This window comes from Rhipicephalus sanguineus, chromosome 9 (assembly GCF_013339695.2).
Source record: "Rhipicephalus sanguineus isolate Rsan-2018 chromosome 9, BIME_Rsan_1.4, whole genome shotgun sequence".
NCBI classification, from domain to species: Eukaryota; Metazoa; Arthropoda; class Arachnida; order Ixodida; family Ixodidae; genus Rhipicephalus; species Rhipicephalus sanguineus.
Window position 1 is genome coordinate 73,253,148 of NC_051184.2, and position 19,454 is coordinate 73,272,601.

The 19,454-nt window shown below is 48.0% G+C and overlaps 2 protein-coding genes across 2 annotated transcripts; both read right to left on the reverse strand.

Annotated features, from left to right (window-relative positions):
* Window positions 1–272: 272 nt before the first annotated feature.
* Window positions 273–1,687, reverse strand: LOC119405640 (uncharacterized). The gene is made up of 2 exons (XM_037672477.2): window positions 1,381–1,687; window positions 273–599 (listed from the first exon to the last, which is right to left on the reverse strand). The coding sequence occupies exons 1-2, from the start codon at window positions 1,660–1,662 to the stop codon at window positions 285–287; spliced, it is 597 nt and encodes a 198-aa protein (XP_037528405.1). The 5' UTR covers window positions 1,663–1,687; the 3' UTR covers window positions 273–284.
* A 6,022-nt stretch (window positions 1,688–7,709) lies between these two features.
* Window positions 7,710–14,583, reverse strand: LOC119405641 (cholinesterase 1). The gene is made up of 3 exons (XM_037672478.2): window positions 14,480–14,583; window positions 9,735–11,258; window positions 7,710–8,004 (listed from the first exon to the last, which is right to left on the reverse strand). The coding sequence occupies exons 1-3, from the start codon at window positions 14,581–14,583 to the stop codon at window positions 7,710–7,712; spliced, it is 1,923 nt and encodes a 640-aa protein (XP_037528406.1).
* Between the last annotated feature and the right edge of the window lie 4,871 nt (window positions 14,584–19,454).

Sequence of the window (19,454 nt, forward strand, 5' to 3'; positions counted from 1 at the left end):
TTAAACTGTGGGCTGTGCAAGATTCTACTTCTCGTGCCCTTGGCAAAAGCGTGTCTGACAGAAAAGAGCCCGGACGACAAGGTCGCCGTGGTTCTGGCAGGTCTGCGCAGCAACCCGGGAATGCATCCTGCGGTACTTGTTTCCCCGGAAGTACACTGAAGGAGCGTCGGTTCTGCGGTCGCTGCCTGCGTTTTACAGCAAAACCGGCTCCTAGCGGCAGTGCCTTCTTCGGAAGTGGGCTCTTGGTGACGGTGACGCGACTGTTGTTCGAAGAGGCGGAGTGCTTACGGGAGGAAGAGCTGTTCGTAGACTTGCTCCTCAAAGTCGGCGAGTAAGTCGACGGTGAGGTCGAAGAGACGCTCGCACTGCGTGCTCCATCGATGGGACGCGCGCCGGTGCGCATCGAATGCACTGGGATGCGCCGCCTGCTCGGTCATCTCGAGAAACGCAGCGTGACGCTGGCACAGTTTGAGACAGCTGCACAGCGACGCCGTGGCGCCATTCACGAACAGGTTGTACAGTTCAGGCTGTGGGCTCGCGGGCTCCGGCTCAACGTCAGACACCAACGTCGCCGCTTCCAGCCACACCGCGGCGACGGCCTGCGTATTGTGAAGCGTACCTTCTTCAAAGCCGAATCTCTTTATTTAAATATAGCTTTGTTCTAAAATGTACTACATCCTATGCTTTTATACTGTTAGGTCGTTCGTGTAGACAGGGGTCCAATTGGTAACGAGTGCTAATGGGAATGTCCATAAGAACAAGCTGATAAATAAGTCACACAGGTCGGTACAGCACATGACGTTATTTTGCCTTTCTTCTTCAGACCGTGGCCTCCGTGATTAGCTCCAGCGCGCTGCCGGAGCTGATCGTGGAGGTCACGGTCAGGCAAAGAGCACTGCGAAGACGGTTCGCGGCATTGCTATCACGTGGTCATAGATGACAGACGAAGCAAATACCGACGGGTATCTCGAGAACCCCGCTGTTATCGTGCCACCCTCATTGAGCATAAGATGCTTGGCCGTACTACGCATTGGGTCTTAACTGTGGACAGGCAATAATGGGCTCTTCCCCAACACCCCCTCACTTATTACGGAGTCTTGAAAAGACGCGAAGAGACTACCGCAAAAAAAAAGAAAATCTGCATGACGCGTCGTCCTAATTTCCGTATTTCTTTAGCGGTAGTCTTCCGCGCCTTTTGAAGTACGTATCAGAACAAACTTGCCCAACTTTCAGTCGTATTGCTCATAATAAATTGTAGAAGATTCGTGTCGGTAGTCCTTGAAGAGCTTCCACGGGAATTGGCTCGTACACCTTCGCTCTCTTTGATGTACAAATCGCACGGACTCGCACACATCTGCGAACTTAATTTCATTGCGTTACCTTGGACAGGGTGAGGAACACGTCGGCCACGAGCGTTCGCGTGGCGGCGGCCTGCGCCCGGTAGTCCATGAGCAGCATGCCGACACGCACGTCTGTGGCGCCGCTGTCAGTGCCCGCGGTCGTGTTTCGGCGCTGCAGCGACTCGAGCAGCGAGTCGAAAAGAGCCGTGGTGTGGCACCAGGACACGCCCACGGCCTCCGCCAGCAGGCTGAGGAAGTGCGCGCTCCGCACGACGTGCAGTCCGTGCAGACTACGCGCCTTCTTGGCCCAGCTGGAGGCCATTGCTCCTCCGGCTGCTGCCAACGAAGCCTCGGGAACCGCGATGATGGCAGTTGACGATGATGATGATGTTGACAACCCCTTCCTGATGGTGCTCACCTTCAAGGGGGAATGGGCCAAGAGCCTGGCGGCAAGGTACCTAAGGTTAATACCTATGAACCTAAAAAAACGCTGAAAATTTGGTTCAAAGATAGAATTGAAAAAAAGCTCGCAGGGTCCTTCATGCGTTCTCATAAGACGACTCGAAGGCTAAAGCCATCTTCCTTTTCTTTGCAATACCTCCGGAATCGGAGGCATTGCAAGCTTTCTTCGCCTCATCTGGTTCCGCGCTGCCTCAGTGATCGGCCCACCTTTGACTAAGCGACAATGTCATGTGATGACGCCATCACCTGATGTCACGTCGTGATGCCATAGTGACGTCATTGTGACGTCATATGGTGACGTCATAACGTGCTCATGAGTTTTTGCATCACTCGTCGGGAAGAAGAAGAGGAGGAAGTAGCACTGATGTTCTTGGAGAAACTGAAGTCCTTTGCCGCCAAGCAAAGTGTTGTGCCGGTTCAAAAGACCTTGGACGCAGTGACTAAATATATGACCACTGCAGTGTTAAGAGCACGAGTGCAGTAAAAGACTATTGCATTCTTCACGAAATGATTCACGAAATTCTCATGCAAACGAGCAGCATGACAAAAAAATCAGTTGAAATTTCACTTGAACACCTGATGTTTCCTGTAGCTTGCGATAACAAGCTGGAACACAGCTGTTTAAGTGTAGTGAACTTTCACTTTAACAAAATTCTTCCTGAGGTCCCTTCAAGTTCGCTCAAGTGAACTTTCACTGTATATGGGATGTCGCCAGCATAGTCAACGCCTCATTGTCAGCTACCAGAAGCAGTTCGGGAACAGTGGAACGGGAACAGTTACGCGGCTACGTGTGCGGCAGCCAAATAATCGGCCATCACAAAAGTTGCTTGAATGCCATTCGATAAAGAGAGAAAGACGAACAGGGAACCGCCAGCGAGATCATGAATGCCATCCATAGTCAGTGCTGGGCAGATTCTATGATACATGTATCTTAGATACTATCTCAGATACTCTTGGGTATCTTGTATTCGTATCGCGATACGTCTCGCAAGACGAGTATCTGTATCTGTATTTCCGATGCATTCAGTAATGTATCGTGTATCTTGAGATACAAGATACTGCAATAGAAAATCGCCAGGTCTGCGCGGAACACGCAGCACAGTCACGGCGAAAGCTCGTGGTGGTGCGAACGTCTTCGCGCAGCCGGCCTTTTGCTTTCTCGATATTTTATTTCTTTTAATTGTGTCGGTGCCATGGCACTTGCTCGTAGCCACTATACTGTGCCGCGTACTTCGATTCGTGCGGCGTCATTCGCGCAAATTCCTATGCCGCTATATGTCGTTTTAGAATTGTCAGTGCGTGGTGCTTCATTAAGAAGTCTGAAGAATTCAAGAATGGGGTTGCTTTGCGCATCGCGGCTTTCACACATCGGCAATTAGAAAGATCTCGTCTATGTAAGTTTGACTTGCATGCAATGAGATTTACTTGTATGCGAATGAGAGACCGTTGAACCTCCTGTGTCGATGCTAGATGCTATCGAACACGCATTTACGTAACAGAAGATATTTTGTTGTACTAGCTGCATCTTTGTTAGTCCTGCTAAATTATTCTTTCAATCATCATTTGATTGTTAGCGCAGGTGCTCTCTTTGCTGTCCTGCGTTTGCATCCTACCCGCCACTGTGGTCTAGTGGTTATTGTGCTCGATTGCTGACCCGAAGGTGGCGGGATCGAATCCTGGCCGCGGCGGACGTACTTTGATGAAAGCGAAATGCTTGAGGACCATGTACTTTACGGTGCACCTGAAAGGACCCCAATTGGTCTAAATTTGCGGAGCCCTCCACTACGTCATCCTTGATAATTATTTCGTGGTTTTCTGACGTTAAGTTTCAAAATTATTATTATCAGATTTGCATTCCATACATTAACAAGCCTCTGTATAGTTTTTTGGCCGTTTGCTTACCGCAATATGACTTCTGCAACCGGCTGCCAAAAAGCTTTCCCTGCTTCACTCTCAATTTTTACCTGTCTACGTCATTCATGCCATTTACATATCTACATTCCATTTTAGTTTACTATTATGTCCGATGTTTAGGAGAAATATCAAATAATCTGGGCGTACCTGGGATACGCAGTAACAAAAATTCTGCGTGCGACTTAGTAAAACAGCGACACTGAGTTGTCATTGTAAGAATCGAAATTTGAAGGAAACGTCTTAAGGATGTTAGGAAGGGAATTCGAGAAACATAATGCCAAGTACTCCGTTTTTCTCACGAGCGTTGCCAAGAGCCATTTTATGCAATTTTCCATAGGCACAGAATATTTCTATTGTCTGACCTTAACATCCAAGTTCACGATGCGTCATGCGTAATTATCATCGCGCTTAAATGTGTCGCCCTTTATCGTGTTTGTACAAAGTGTTTCATGTAACTATAGAACCAAATATTTACAAATAACTGCATGGTTAACCTCAGCTTAATTAAACCAATGACATGGTTCGAAGTGATCTGACGCTCGTTAGGTATTTTTATATTGGGCTTAACTTGTTAATTAACTAGGATCAGTTATGTAATACTTAATATTCACTTTTGGCAACATCTTTAACAATCACTTTAGTGCCAAGGGCGTTTCGCAAGCTTATAATAATAATAATAATAATAATATCTGGGGTTTAACGTCCCAAAACCAAGATATGATTATGAGAGACGCCGTAGTGGAGGACTCCGGAAATTTCGACCACCTGGGGTTCTTTAACGTGCACCTAAATCTAAGTACACGGGCCTCAGACATTTTCGCCTCCACCGAAAATGCAGCCGCCGCGGCCGGGATTCGATGCCGCGACCTTCGGGTCAGCAGCCGAGCGCCATAACCACTAGACCACCGTGGCGGGGATTTCGCAAGCTTGTAGAGCGCATTTGAAAATGACCAATCGCATTCTTTGTTGGCAACGTACATGCTGCATAGTGATTTTTCGCGGTGTTTAAAGGGACCGACGACCAATATTCATGGTACCTGTTTTCTTTAGCACAACGGAAAGCTTACCGCTAGGAGTGTCTAATCACGGAATGGTAACGTGGAAAACGCCGCGAAACATTAGAAATAAGAATTTTTCCATCTGTGGTGAATATGAAGCCTTATATACAGGTGACAAGATATGCTGCAAACAGTGAGCTCGAGAACGGTTAGTGTTCGAGCGCGGTGGTTTACTGCGCATGCGTGCACTCCGCGCGCATGCGCCGCCGCTCGCCATGGTCCACTGGCGGCCGCAAATGCAGCGCCGCTTCTCAACGTGCAACTCGCTTTACCTCGTAAGCAGTCCAGAATAAAGCGGGGATAGATAATATTATACTTACTCTAATTTTGAGGACTGATTATGGCGCGCATGTCAGCATCAGACTTCGTGCCTACGCACAGCAAAGTGATCGACTCCATAATACAGCTTCAAAGCTCTTCCGCTAGGCTGCGCGACATACCAGATGTTGTTACTTTTAAACACGATTTGAAAATATAAATCCTACTCGCAGCGTGAAAAGGACGCTAGAATATGTCACTATATTTCACGGTCTTTTCATTTCTACCAGGATCTAGTCACACGTTAAGGCCAGTCGTCGGTCCCTTTAAAAGAAGCCCGCGATATGTGGCCACATGACTGCCCTCGAGCGCTACCATGCTGCAGCGCTCTCAAACGTGCTTCGAGCGAAACAACCAGTGCGTGGACCATGGCGAAATGAGTGGCCGCAGCTGTAGGCATCGGCTTCACAGCGTCTTAACATTTTTGATGGCCGCACACGGCAAGCAAATGCCATGCTCAATGAGAACCAGTGTTGCGGAATGGGCGCCTCCCTTCCATTCCGGGTAATTAGAACTTGCCGCAATTCCATTCCTTTCAATTCCTCGGAATGAAAAAACTTAGCCCATTCCCACTCCGGGAATGGCCGGGCAGTTCAGTTCCATTCCTGTAATTCCTCATTGTAGGAAAGGCATATCTTGATAGTTTATCGAGTTATGAATGAACGGCACATAACGCTGATGTCATCAGATGCATTAAGAACTGCAAAAGTACGCAAAACACGTTACCAAGGTCGAGGGATTGTAGCTTGGTGACACATCTTGTATACAGTACAACCACCTATACTAATTCCCCTAGGGGCAGTTCTCCCGCTACCTATAGTATTTGCATGGTCGGCATGTTTGAACGAAGGGTGATGTTTTAATACTGTTTAAGCCTAAATGTCTTAATACTAAAATGACGACATAGCGTATTTTTATGCTGACAAAAAGAGTATTCAAGAAGAATAAGCAGTTTTGCCACGTATCTGGAGCGGTCGTGTTTATGGAGAAAACTAAGATTTGGTTAATGGGGGAAGAAAACCCTCTAGATGTGGTCCTATTAGTTGGGACAGTGCACCGCTCGGGCACCTTGTGCCTTTGCATCGAATACGGAACACTGGGCCGCACTGCTCGTCAGCACTCATGCTTGTCAAGCGCGCCTCGCAAGCATGGATGGGATGAGGAGAACTTTCTGTGTTCGCCTGTGCGCAGGTGTGCAATGTCTTCCTTGGCCCGAAGGTTATTTACGTGTGTCAGGTACTAAACTGCTCGTGAGATAAAGATCAGGCTGGGCATAAAGTTCAAAATTGGCTAGCGCGAAAATCGACAAGGACTAAGAAGGAACACTGATGTACAGAACAGGCGTTACTCGCAACTAAGCTACTCGCAACTAACCAACTAGCCCAACAACGTATACTATTGGGCATAAAGTATTCACCACTTTCGTGTGGGTGTATCAATGGGAATCAATGCGCAGGGATAATCTGTTTGTCCCTTCAGTATCTGATGGGATAATGCATTTGTTTGTGTTGTACGCTAACTTACGCCTCGGTTTGTAGCAGGCGCGTTGTTTATAAATGTGCCGTGCTTGTAATCAGCCAAGCCAATTTGAAAATACTGCTTTATTGTCAAATTAGAGGATCTGACTTACTAATGTTTGAAGTTTGAAAAACAGCGCGTAGAAGAAAACGTGTTGTATTTTAGGAAAAAAACGTAATTCCATTCACACTCCATTCCGTGCAAAAGGCGCTTAATTCTATTCCCAATCCATTCCACCAAGCGTTGTCCCCATTCCATTCCAATTCCATTCCGGGGTCGCGAAAATGTGGAATGATTCCGGAGTCATTCCAATTCCGGGGTGGCAACTCCACAACACTGATGAGAATCGTTGGCTGAAGGTCCGCGCACCGGTTGTGTTTCACTCGAAGCATGGTTGAGAGCGCTGCATTACGGTATATTGCGCATCAGCGCAGTTTTGTGGTTTTATTGCATATTTCGCGGGCTTTCTTTAAAAGAGGGCGAAAAACTCACACGCAGAATGTACGTCACCACTAAAAAGTAGATCGGTCGTTTTGGAATGTCCTATACGACGTGACGAAATGCACTTGGCCCTAAAGTGAATATTAAAAGTGTTGCACAATTGACCTTAGCTAATTAACCGAATAAGGGCAATAAAAAAGATATCAGAACGAGTGCCGCATGAAGGTAAACCATATGTGGTCAGTTTCATTCAGTCGCGGTTAACCTTTTTTATGTACTTGATTCTCTAGTAACATGAATCACCCTGTATACCAGGGGTCTCAATTAACTTGAGCCATCTGGCCGCAGTCACGCAGTTTAGTCCCGCATGGGCCGGGGCAGGGAAGAAATTACGGAAAAAGCGGTTGAGGCGGGGGGGGGGGGGGGGAGAGGCAGTTCGTAGAAATTGCCTCAAAAGAGCAATTAGCCCTTCTGAGTCACGTTAGGTTAGCGGCGCAAGCCATGGAGTGGGGCCCTCAACTAGGGGCCCCGCCCAACACGATCCTGCATCCCCCCTTTTCCAACCCCTTCCCTTAAAATAAACTTTTATTCATTTTCAACCACCGTAAGAGGGATTCGTATTCTCCGAACTCCGCCAGTATTTCGCTATATAGCATATTTATTGGCTATCGTAGGCATCCGCATGAGCGCGGGCGGCGAGTTCAAGCGCCCGCGCCGGTAATGTGGCGAGCATCTCCAGCGCCAGCCTGACGACTTCTGGCTTCCAAGCACCGTCGACTGCTCGCCGGCCCAGCTTCCCCGAAGTGACGAGGCTCTTGATGATACTGTCCAAGGGACATTCACGGACGGGACCGCCCGACATGAAACCAGCGTTCGTGTGGTCCACGAAATGGTAGTTGGACGCGTCCGCAAACAGCGGCCACGGCTTGCCATCGATCAGGTTCGGTAGAGACCTGCGTGTCAGCATCGTCACCGTTACCATCCACACCCGCCACGTTTATGGTGGGTATGGTGCTCGAATGCTGACCCGAAGGTCGCGGGATGGAATCCCGGTCGCGAAGGCCGCATTTTCGATGGAGGTGAGAATACTTGACTCCTGTGTGCTTACGGCCTTCCTCATACTCATATCGTGCTTACGGACGCTAAACCCCAACAATTTTTATTATTATTACGTTACCATCATCCGTTACCTGCGTCCACGTTCGTGGACATGACTTCTGAAGCAAATTATGCAAGGGCAAACGGCCCAGTGTCACCGAAAGCTCGCGCTTTTGTCGCACAGATTCTCCTTTACCCGTATTGCAAGAGTGAGCACAGGTAAAAAAAAAAAAAAAACGCCAGGCCTGCAGCACTGTCACAGCGAAAGCTGGAAGAGCGGCATTTCTAGGGCCTGTTATAAACATTCTTGGGGCTACTAATACAAGTACGCTGCAAGGTACTCACTACGCCATAAATCATTAGCTTTGCGAAGTTGGGAAGCACCGACTACGCCACTATTCGTCATTCTGCGCAGAAGCGAGGTACCCGCTACACATCGGTAAGGCATTATGAGCACTTTGTTGATGCGGTAGCAGATGACATGAAGATTTATGGCTGAGCCCTTTGTAATGGGTTGGGAGCGTTAAACAACCCACTAGTTACGTAATTCGCATTGTGTGACGCCGGGTCGTTATTTCATTCTCCAAACACACTATATAACATGTTGCCATATAGCGTGTTTATATAGCTTGTTAAAAGAATGCGACAGCAACAAAGTGAAATCTTATACGCAGTAAGGCTAGCAACCATTGGCGTAAATCATGGGAGGATCAGGGGGCTCCTGGCACCCCTTATGGTCAGGCTGGGGGGGGGGGGTACACCCATTGCAAGTGTCCCCCCTTGAGATTTAGTTTTAGAACATCATATATTTCAATTACTTGACAGTTAAGTATAACACATTCAACTTTTTTATAGGCTGATTTTTTTTTAGTGTGTACCTGTGTTCAATGCCCCTCAGGTGTGTCAGACTACAAAAATCGCAAAAGCCGCTCGGCCGGTTCAAAGACTGAATAGAACAATGCAATTGCTCGAGCTGGGGCCCAATGCTCGTTTTTTTATTTTATTTCAAAGCATTGTTTAATTCTTATGCAAATAATAATACGACCCTTATGTATAAAAAGCAAATGGCCGCCTTGGCCTAATGTGCGCTTCCCTTGTGTTTTTTCGAGATTTACGCCACTGCTAGCAACTAATTCCCATTAGATCTGATCCCGCGTAATTCTACAAAACACTGGCGTAGAAAATACAGCCGCTCCAGTGAGCGAAGCGGTTTTCGTACTCTCTGTCGCTTTAACACAAAGTAAGTGGTGAGAGCGCAACACGTATAAGGACAGGAGCCATCTACTGATGTCTGTCGAGATAGCGCGCGCGACCGCGCCCTTTTGATCAAAGTTCGCTAACGAGTTGAGCACGAGAGGTTGCTCGCTCGACATTGTGCTAAGGGTAGTTTGCAATCAAACTCGCGCGGAATGCATAGCAGCTCGTGTGGAGAGCTAAACACAGGAGATAAACACTAGCCCCGAACAGTGTGGCGCTCGTTGCTCTTTTCATTACTTCCTGACATGAATACCAGTGAACCAGACAGCCAAGGAAACCCTGCGGATTACATATATGATGTCAAAACTTGGATCCGTAAACTACTCACCCGTTTTTTGCGAAACTCGATACCATGGAGATCATTCTGTAGGACATGGCTCTGTCTTCGTCGGTTGCCAGATAAGGGTACAAGTACGGGTACCCAAACAGCATCGGCACGTCGTCTCCGTGCGTCGCCTTCTCTCCCGAAAATATGGAAAAAGACGGTCTGGGTGTGTACTGCATGTAGTATACATTCTTCCCCATGGCGGCCATATCTTTTCCGAACGCAGCGACCGGACAGCGGAACATGGTGTCGCCGATCACCTCTATCCATCCGCGGTGGTTCGGGGCGTTGAGGTCGTACAGGGTCCCCACGTAAGAAATGACGAAGCTGACAACAGAGTCCTCCACGTTACCGAACAGATAGGGAAATGCTTCTTTCAGCATACCTACCGTGATGTTTTTCTGCGTACCTACAAGGCCAGGCAGGAGCAGTTCGAAGAAGGCCTGCCCTTCCAACGCCGCGGTGGAAATCAGCGTGTCGCGGGCTCGGGCTTTTAAGAATCGACGTTGGAGCGATTCCAAACCGCCCGGAAACAGGGGCGCCTTTATGGCCGGCATCAGGTATAGACCGACGCCCTTTGTAGCCTCCAAGATCTCTGTGGCGCTCCGGTTTCGGAGGCAGCGAGCGGTGTCGTCGACGCTGGCCGACTCGCAGCCGGCTTTGGCAGCCACGTGGGAGAAGCTCTTTCGCGCGTTACGCCCTTTGTTCTTAGGCAACGGGGCGTACAGCGAGCCGCTCATGAGGAGAACCCTGCGGAACGGACCGTACTGGGACATGATGGGGCTCATCATGAACATGGAGCTCGTAATGGCACCGGCGCTCTGGCCGCCGATCAGGACGCGGTCGCTGTCTCCGCCAAAGCGGTGGATGTTGTCGCGAACCCAACGGAGCGCCAGCAGCTGGTCGTACAGCGCCATGTTGCCCACGATGCTACGGTCCGTTCCCGAATTGAGGAAGCCGAATGAGGTCAAGCGGTAGTTTGGTGCCACGACGAGGACGTCTCCCAAGCAGGCCAGGAAGCGTCCGTCGTAGAAGTCGTAGCTGTTGCCTCCACTCACAAAGGCGCCGCCGTAGAGCCAGAACACGACGGCGCGGCGGTTTGCCGGGCTCAGCAGCGGTTCCATGCAGGAACCCGGCACCCAGACGTTGATGTGCAGGCAGTCTTCGGTGGTGTTGGCGGCGCTGACGAAATAGTCGCGAGTCAAGCGAGTATCCGTCTGTGCGCAGGGTGGTCGCTTGTACGTGGCATTCAACAGGTGGCTCCGTGGTGGTTTGGCGCATCGGGGCTCGGCGAAGCGTCTGTCGCCGACCGGCGGGTCGCCGAACGGGATGCCGTAGAAGGCCACCGAGCTGTAAGATTTGCCCTTGATTTCGAACTGAAGCAGGCTTCCGAGGGCGTAACCGTGCGGCGTGCTCGCGATCAGGCAGCCTCTCGGTGCTCCACCAGCGGGATTCGAAACGATTGTGATGACCAGCAAGACCGCGAAAGCAATGAGCAGGCAGACGCTGAGAAAGGCAGGGATTCGCCTGAAACAATTAAATTGAGAAGTCGCAATTGTGCTAGCGACAGGGTGACAATGATAATTATGACAGTTGCAGTATTGATGCGTGCGTGTGCACGCTCTGGTTCCACTAAGTGTTTCAATTGCCCAAAAACCTTACCAACACCATGGTAGTTTGATGTTGAACAATGACTGTCATTTTCTTCCGGAGCACTTAGCTCTCCAACAAAAAAAATGTGATCTGTGGCGCAGTGCCTCATTCTGGTGGCCTTCAGCATTTGATCGAAATAAATAGATCAACACAGAAACTGCTGGGTTAAAATTTGAAAAGGAGAGCTAAGATGCTGGGGATCATCGCAGCAAAAGTTAGGCGCGGCAGACGCGAGAAAAAATAAAGAAAACGGCCGCGTTGCCCTTCTCTCGTGTACGTGTCCGGACGCCTTACTTTCCCAATACTGGTTTATATTCTATATTGGGGCTACTTTTTAGACAAAATGGCGAAATCCACCCTACCATTCTAGCCAGAGTTTAAGGGGAACTCCGGGGATTTTTCGATATTCACCGATTTCAAATAAACTTTCAACATATTTTGTCTTCGGTACCCTAATGATATGTGCCAAATTATACAACCGTAAGTAACTTAGTTTTTTAGAAAACGAATTTAAAATTGGTAGCCAATTCCGGAATCACGCCTGTTAGCGCGGGCCACCCTGTGTATGTGACGTAACGTGCCTACTCTTTTCCGACCCCGCCTCGCCCAGCAGACGGTTTCCGCGCGCGCTTTCTTCTACGAGGCGGCGGCGACGACGCGAGCAAAGTTCGGCTTTGTTAGCTGCACGGCGTTTTAGTCGTCATTTACATCGGGTCTCACAGTAAGCACGCACAGTAATGAGCAATGAGGAGATCGATGCGGGGCACGTGAGCTACCTCACGCGCCGGCGGGTAGAAATCAAAAGGCGATGCTCCCGCGCTCAGATAGTAGCTGCAATCATCGCTGAACTCGTCACTGGTAAGTTGAGATGGGCTGGCACAGCTTTATTTCGCGTCGGATGAGATCGCCAGCTTGCTTTTCTCGTGATAGAAGAAGCGCGCGTGCTATGTTTACACACTGGCCAGCCGCGGCGGCGTGTAGCGGATTTCGTGACGTCATCGCATACCCAGCACATAGCAGCTTAGCTCCCTGTTTCGGTTTCGACTCATCGTTTATTGCTTATTTAAAATTATTGACTAGTCTCTAAGCAAAATGGACCACCCTTGCTGTTACAAGACTGTTAATACTATTTGAAAACTGCATTATCTCAATACGATCGAAAATGCACCGGAGTTCCCCTTTAAGCGATGACAATAAGAATTCTCCCGGTCTCATGTACTGTGCAAATTTATCGTAAGTAAAGTTTTCATGTCCCGGCAAGACGAAACGGTGAATCGTGGTATGAATGGTGGGCCGGATTAACGTGTTTTTGTTGACAAGTTTGGAGAGAACATCACTTTCGTAGCTTTCAAACAGAAGGATGTAAGACTGGGCGGGTTGGTTAAGGTTCATATTTGAAGCAGCGCGAAAGACGGAAGCCCAAGACAACAAAGACCGTAGGACAAGGCGCTGACAAAATCAGACAAAGAAGAGCGTAGGACAAGGCGCTGACAAAATCAGACAATGAAGACCGCAGTGCAAAGCGCTGACAAAATCAGACAAAGAAGACCGCAGTGCAAGGCGCTGACAAAATCAGACAAAGAAGAGCGTAGGACAAGGCGCTGACAAAATCAGACAAAGAAGACCGTAGGACAAGGCGCTGACAAAATCAGACAAAGAAGACCACAGTGCAAGGCGTTGACAAAATCAGACAAAGAAGAGCGTAAGACAAGGCGCTGACAAAATCAGACAAAGAAGAGCGTAGGACAAGGCGCTCACAAAATCAGACAAAGAAGACTGTAGGACAAGGCGCTGACAAAATCAGACAAGTAAGACCGCAGTACAAGGCGCTGACAGAACCAGACAAAGAAGACCGCAGGACAAGGCGCTGACAAAATCAGACAAAGAAGACCACATGACAAGGTCAGCGCCTTGCCCTGTGGTCTTCTTTGTTCTTGTGTTTCCGTCTTTTGTGCAGCTTTAAATATGCAATTTCAACCGGAACATGATGTATCAACGAGACATTTAGATACAGGGCTAAAGGAGCTGATGTTCTCAGAGTCCTACCAGGTGAGCCGTTGCGCATCACGCAAGAATGTCGAAAGATGTTTCGTGAGCGTCATGAAGATGCTTAAAAAACAGATTTGTCTCTTTTTCTGAAAGAGAGCGATCACATGTCAACGGACGTTGAATTTTGAAGCTATAGTAGATAGATTGCACGGGACGTTATGGGCGCCGCTTCTGAACGTACTGGTACTCCAAGACGGTGGCTTCGGGGACGAATAAGTTGCAGTTAACCTGCTTCGTTGTGTAACGACGTGACAGGAACGCCTCCGTGCGTGAATAACGAGACAACCTGCGTGTTATGGTATGATGACATTGATGTGACGTCACAAACTTCGTGTTCCCGTTTGCTGGTGCTCCACCACGGCAGTTTCAGTGACGTCAATGCAAGCTGTCTATACAAAGGGACGAAATTTCAGCAACTCTGCCAGCAGCCCCATCCTCACGGATTCCAACAGAGGGCATGACAAGAAATTCGTGCACATAAAGCCCCTACCAACGCCGTATGTATAATACACAGCGACCCTAAGCAGGTATGGTATAATTAAGCTTGCCTAAACCACACAGTAGTTTAACCCTAGCCACCAGTAAATCCTGAAGCGAAGAGAAAGGGAAAGACAGAAGATGTTCCAAAGAAACGACGGAAGCTGGTGGACAGCGAAAGATGATCGATCGATTTCCCTCCGGCAGGTAAATCGATCATTCAGCTATCTCGCCAATTTAATCACACTTAATTGGGGCTTTGGCAAGGTTGCAGGATGAGTGCCAAAAATATGCGTCGAAATTTTTGCAGGGATTCCCTCCGCTCGATTGTACGCCACTATTATTGTTATCCGTAGCTCATAGTTCACGGCCGGCTGTTCTCACTGATAACGCGGCCGGAGCACTGTTCTGATTACAGCTGGCTCTAAGACCAAAGCGACGCGTTTCCTAAGTTAAGCCAGGGAGTGGTAGACAGGGCGATCCATGTACAGGGTGTTCAAAATTAAGTTCTATGGCTTTCTTAAAATTCAGCGCTGGGAGGTATACGGGAAAACCACGTCAGGTCTCACCAACTGCGGCGCCGGGAGCGCTGGGTCCGGGACAGTGGTAGCCGTGAGACGCCATCGCTGTTCTTGAGCCCGTGGGAAACGTTCGCCGTGATAACCGCAGCCATCGCTGGACAACTTCTTCTGTAGATGTAGATCCTAAAATTCTGGCTCACACCCACCCTGGGGGATTGGCCAAGAATCGGGTAGCTTAGAAAAAAAATTTAAGAGCTAGAAAAGAGAATAATGTCACCTTATGCATAACAAGAAGATTTTTTCAGAATTATTATTTATACAGTAAACAGGGGGTCGAATCTATTCTTATCGAATAAGAATTTGTCATATAAGGCGTCACTGCCGACTACGGCGCCAGGAGATGGCACATGCTCGGTGGCCGCCTCAGCGAAGACGACGAAGAAAAAAGAATGAGGAACGAATGTTTCCTTTGATGTGCCTTAATTGATATGCACGCACAAAAAATTAAATGAATAATACATCAGAAAATTAGATGGAGCCTACATAAGTTAACTATGAAGTTTTGCGACCGTGATTATTGTGTAAATCTCATTCACTATTATGAAATATTGAACGGCCTCGCATACTTTCCCGCTGCTGTGTCCAAGGATAAGTGCACCTAGGGATAGTAAATTTGAAGGTGTTAAATCATCTGCGTGCTGACCTTTCATTTATGCAGACATGGGTGATACCCACACCACGAAAAAGCCCTCACAGCGACAAGTAAATTGACTAGCTAAAGACAGCGCATTGAACGATAATTTACGGTAGTGTGATTTAACGAGCAAGAGAATTACTAGTAAATCTTCCAAACTACTACAAACTGCGGTTCTGTGTAACCGAAATTTGTTCGTTCTGTGTGCGCAAAAACTACCGGTGGCACGTGCCACAGAAACTGGACAAAGGCCCACTACTCACGAATGGTCCACTAAAAATGCAGAAGGGAACACGCGGGCGGCACCAATTAAGATTTTTGAACAGACCTACCCAAAAATAGAGAAACACTTTAATGATTGGTCGGAAATGTCTCCAATGCCTCCAGGATCAGAGGCGTTGCAAACATTCTTCACCTCACATAGTTCCGCACTGCCTCCGTGATCGGCCCACCTTTAACAAAGCCACAATGTCATGCGATGACTCCATCATGTGACGTGACGTCATGATATGTCATAGTCACGTCATGATGATGTCATATGCTGACGTCATCGCGGGCTGATGATTTCTTGCATCACTCGTCAGGAAGAAGAAGAGGAGGAAGAAGCAACCCTTGAAAAGGAAGAGGAGGAGGAGGAATAAACTTTATTAAGAACCGGCAGTTTAAGTGCCTTGGCCTAGGCCTCCCACGTGCGGACGTCGAGGTCTTGCCTCTTCGCCGCCTCGCGGGCTTGCTGGATGGTCCATAGCTGATCGTCGAGGTGGGAGCTGCGCAGGGCAGCGCACCATCTCGACGAGAGGATCTCGGTATTAACATATTGGTACTGGACGTGGCATTCCCACAGCATATGAGGGAGCGATGCTACGTGTGTCTTGCATATCTTACAAATGTTCGTAGTGTATATGTCGGGGTAAATCTTGATATCGAGAAAGCTACAGGTAAGAATTTGTTTGTAGCAGGCGTAAGGTAGTGGCCTGAGCTCGGCATATCTTGTGGTTAGGTGGAGGGAAGATTCTTCGAGAAAGGTAAAATGACTTCGTAAGGTCGTGGTAACTGGTGAGACGATCGCGGTCAACGCCCTCACCTCTGAGGCCTCCGGCACCGTTGACTCGTGCAGCGGAGTGGGCTACCTCGCTGAGGTTTGCGAGATGCGGGTGAACGTCACCTGCGTGCGCTGAGAACCAGACGAGAGTGACTTTGTTTCCGTTTGTACGAGTCGTTTGGTGTAGAATGCGCAGTGCTTGAGGGGAGACTCTTTCTTTGGCATAGTTGCCGATGGCTGTGCCAGAGTAGCTTACAATTGTATGACAGTTCGGATTAAGCATAGCTAATGCTATGGCGACCTCCTCGGCAGTTTCGGCATTTGGAGAGATGACGCTGGCTGCATGACGCAGCGTTCCGCCAGTGGTAGTTATCGCCACTAAGCGATGTCGAAGCACTAAAAATTTCAGCTAAAGAAGAGGTGATGTGCTTCGAGAAACTGAAGTCCTTCGCTGCCAAGCAGAGTGTTGTACTGGAGGAAGTTCATGAGTCTTTGGACACAGTGACTCAATCCATGAACACTGCAGTGTTAAGAGCACGAGTGCAGTAAAAGATTATTGCATTCTTCACGAAACGATTCACGAAAATTCTCATGCAAATGACCAGCATGACAGATAAATCAGTTGAAATTTTATTTGTGCACCTCATGTTTCCTGCAGCTTGAGATAACGAGCTGAAACACAGCTGTTTCAGTTCAATGAACAAACTTCTTCCTGAGGGCCCTTCAAGTTCGTTCAAATTCGTTCAAGTGAAGTCTCACTTTATATGGGATGTCGCCAGTATATTCAGCTACCAGAAGCAATTCGGGAACAATGGACCGGACACAGCTACGCGGCTGCGTATGTAGCAGCCAAATATTCGGCCATCACAAAAGGTGCTTGAATGACATCCGATAAAGAGAGAGAGACGAATGAGGAAACGCCAGCGAGATCGTGAATGCCATCCACAGCATTCGCTGTAGTTGGCCTAGCAGCATCGCTTGCGAGGCACGCTTTCCCAAGCAGTGTGGGCAAGGATCAATTTCGAAAGCTCAGTTGAAAAGTGCAGCTGGGCTTCGTAATTCATTTAATAAAGCACTCGCATTTCTATCACTCGTCAGTTAATAGCTTCCATTTGAAATAATCGTGGACAGTTTCCCCAGCGTTCGCTCGCCCACTTTTAAAACTTAAGGTTTTTAAACTTTAAGGTTCTTTCTACGGCTGTACGAGTCCACGAAGCGCCTTTACCGAAAAATATGACTAGATAAGAAGACACAACAAGGAGAGAAGAAAGAAACGTACGTTGACGCTGCCAGATACTACTGTAATCTCCCTTGCTCTAAGGTTCTATAACATTGTATAAAACCACTCAATTCTTGGCCGACCCACCACAGTTGGTGTGGGCCACAGTTGAAGGTGAACAAGAACTACTGGGCGAAATGCGTAGCAACAGGAATTCACTGGGATATGAGGACTGTGACCAGCCCCTCCCTTATCACCTCCCCAATTGCCAAGGCAGAGTCCTTTGCCATAGCCTTGACAATTAGAGAGCAAGGACGTAGACCGGAACAGCAATCAACCATAGTGTCCGACTGCCAAGGAACGTGCTGACTAGGGGTGTGCAAATAGTGAATTTTAGAACCGAATCGAATACGAATAGAATGCCGGTGACACCGCATCGAATATGAATACGAATCGAATGCTATTAGAACAGTTTTCGAATCGTAAGGGAACCACTTTCCAAGCAGCCCTGGAATGGCAATGTAAGCATTTTCTCAGACGGCCAAGGATTCCACATTTGATTGGAAACAAGTGTTCACTGGCTTGAACAAAAAGAACATTACGATTGCTTCTAACGGGCAAAAAAAGCTCCCACAATTTTGTAAACTGAGGCATGCTCACATACAGCAGAAACTAGAGAGAAGTATTTTGTAACTGCAGTGTGAAATACAGCAGTGACTACAGTATTCGAAGACAGCAGCTTTTGTCAGCAGCTTTTAAATAAACTGATATATAAACAATATTCATGATTCAAAATCACTATAAATGTCATGATGAAGATAGTGGATTGCTGACTCCGCCGATTCGGCGACACAGTTGTTTTACGCAAAAACGCCTACATCCTGTGATAAATAGAGCGCCGATGGTTCAGTAAAACCTAAGGCGGCAGCATCTTCATAGTTATAGATGATTAAAACAAGAAACGTTACCCCTCTCTTTTCCAACGTTTCGTTCCTTTGAGGTTATTTTATTGGTGCTTTTTATTGAAAAAAATATTCGAAAAATATTCGGTATTTCTAATATGCACTATTCGATTCAAGTACCGTATCGAATAGAACGCTATTCGATTCGTTATTCGAAATTTTCCAATATTCGCACACCGCTAGTGTCGACTTATATGAACAGACGCTTACCCGCAAGCATCATTAAATTGATGGGACAGAACTTAACCAAGAGACAACAGCCAATCTCGTGCCCAGCACACGCTGGCTTGGAAGGGAATCGGAGAGCGGACGCTTTAGCTCGAGATCTGACAAACCGAGCGGAGCGTCAGCCTTCCACTATCGAACCCCACTTAATTGCCCCAAAAGACATCCCCACTCACCAGCGGAGCACACGAGAAAAAAAATACAGTGTTTCCCATATATCCCTTGAAGGGGGAGACGCTACGGACCTGCGCAAGGCACAGACGGGAGTATTAACGCGATAGCGTTAAAGAGCTCGTATCGCAGAAATTCCGCCGTCGGCGTCGGCACCGTTGGTTGTGAGCGAAAAATCATCATCTTGTCCGTGACCGAAAAATCGAAAAAGCTGCAAATAAAATAAATAATAAAAATATTGGGTCCGAGTGAGAATCGAACCCAGGCCGTCTGCGTGGCAAGCAGGTGTTCTACCACACAGCCACGCCTCTGCTTGGAGCTGCATTGAAAGTAAGTTTCATGCTTCCCAAAAATACGCGTCCTGTATACAGGTGTCACAGTACGAGATGCAATATCGCAGTAATATTGCGTGGTACAAGCGTACAATGCCATCGGGCGTCACACCATGTCATTATCATAACGACTTTGTCGTTTTAAAGACAGCCACCCATTACAGAAGGCACATTACTGCGCGTATTCCTTTAAGACCACGTAGTGGGTGCATCGCAACTTCGAAAAAGTTTCTCGCGCATAATTGCCCCTGGTTTAAAGCATGCTACTCATTACATAAGGCACACACCTTAGTGCGCGCATTCTGTTAAACACTCGTAGTGTTCGAAGTGCGCACTAGGGGCAGGATATCCCTATCGCGTTCAACTCTTAAAGGCGAA

Bases quoted from the DNA above. Each gene is read 5' to 3' on its own strand.
- LOC119405640 (XM_037672477.2), bottom strand. From the start codon at position 1,662: ATGGCCTCCAGCTGGGCCAAGAAGGCGCGTAGTCTGCACGGACTGCAC. The intron at 600-1,380 runs GTAACGCAATGA...CACAATACGCAG, and splicing joins TGTTCCTCACCCTGTCCAAG to GCCGTCGCCGCGGTGTGGCT.
- LOC119405641 (XM_037672478.2), bottom strand. From the start codon at position 14,583: ATGGCTGCGGTTATCACGGCGAACGTTTCCCACGGGCTCAAGAACAGC. The intron at 11,259-14,479 runs GTGAGACCTGAC...TAATTGTTTCAG, and splicing joins CGCTCCCGGCGCCGCAGTTG to GCGAATCCCTGCCTTTCTCA. The intron at 8,005-9,734 runs GTGAGTAGTTTA...GCTGACACGCAG, and splicing joins TCGAGTTTCGCAAAAAACGG to GTCTCTACCGAACCTGATCG.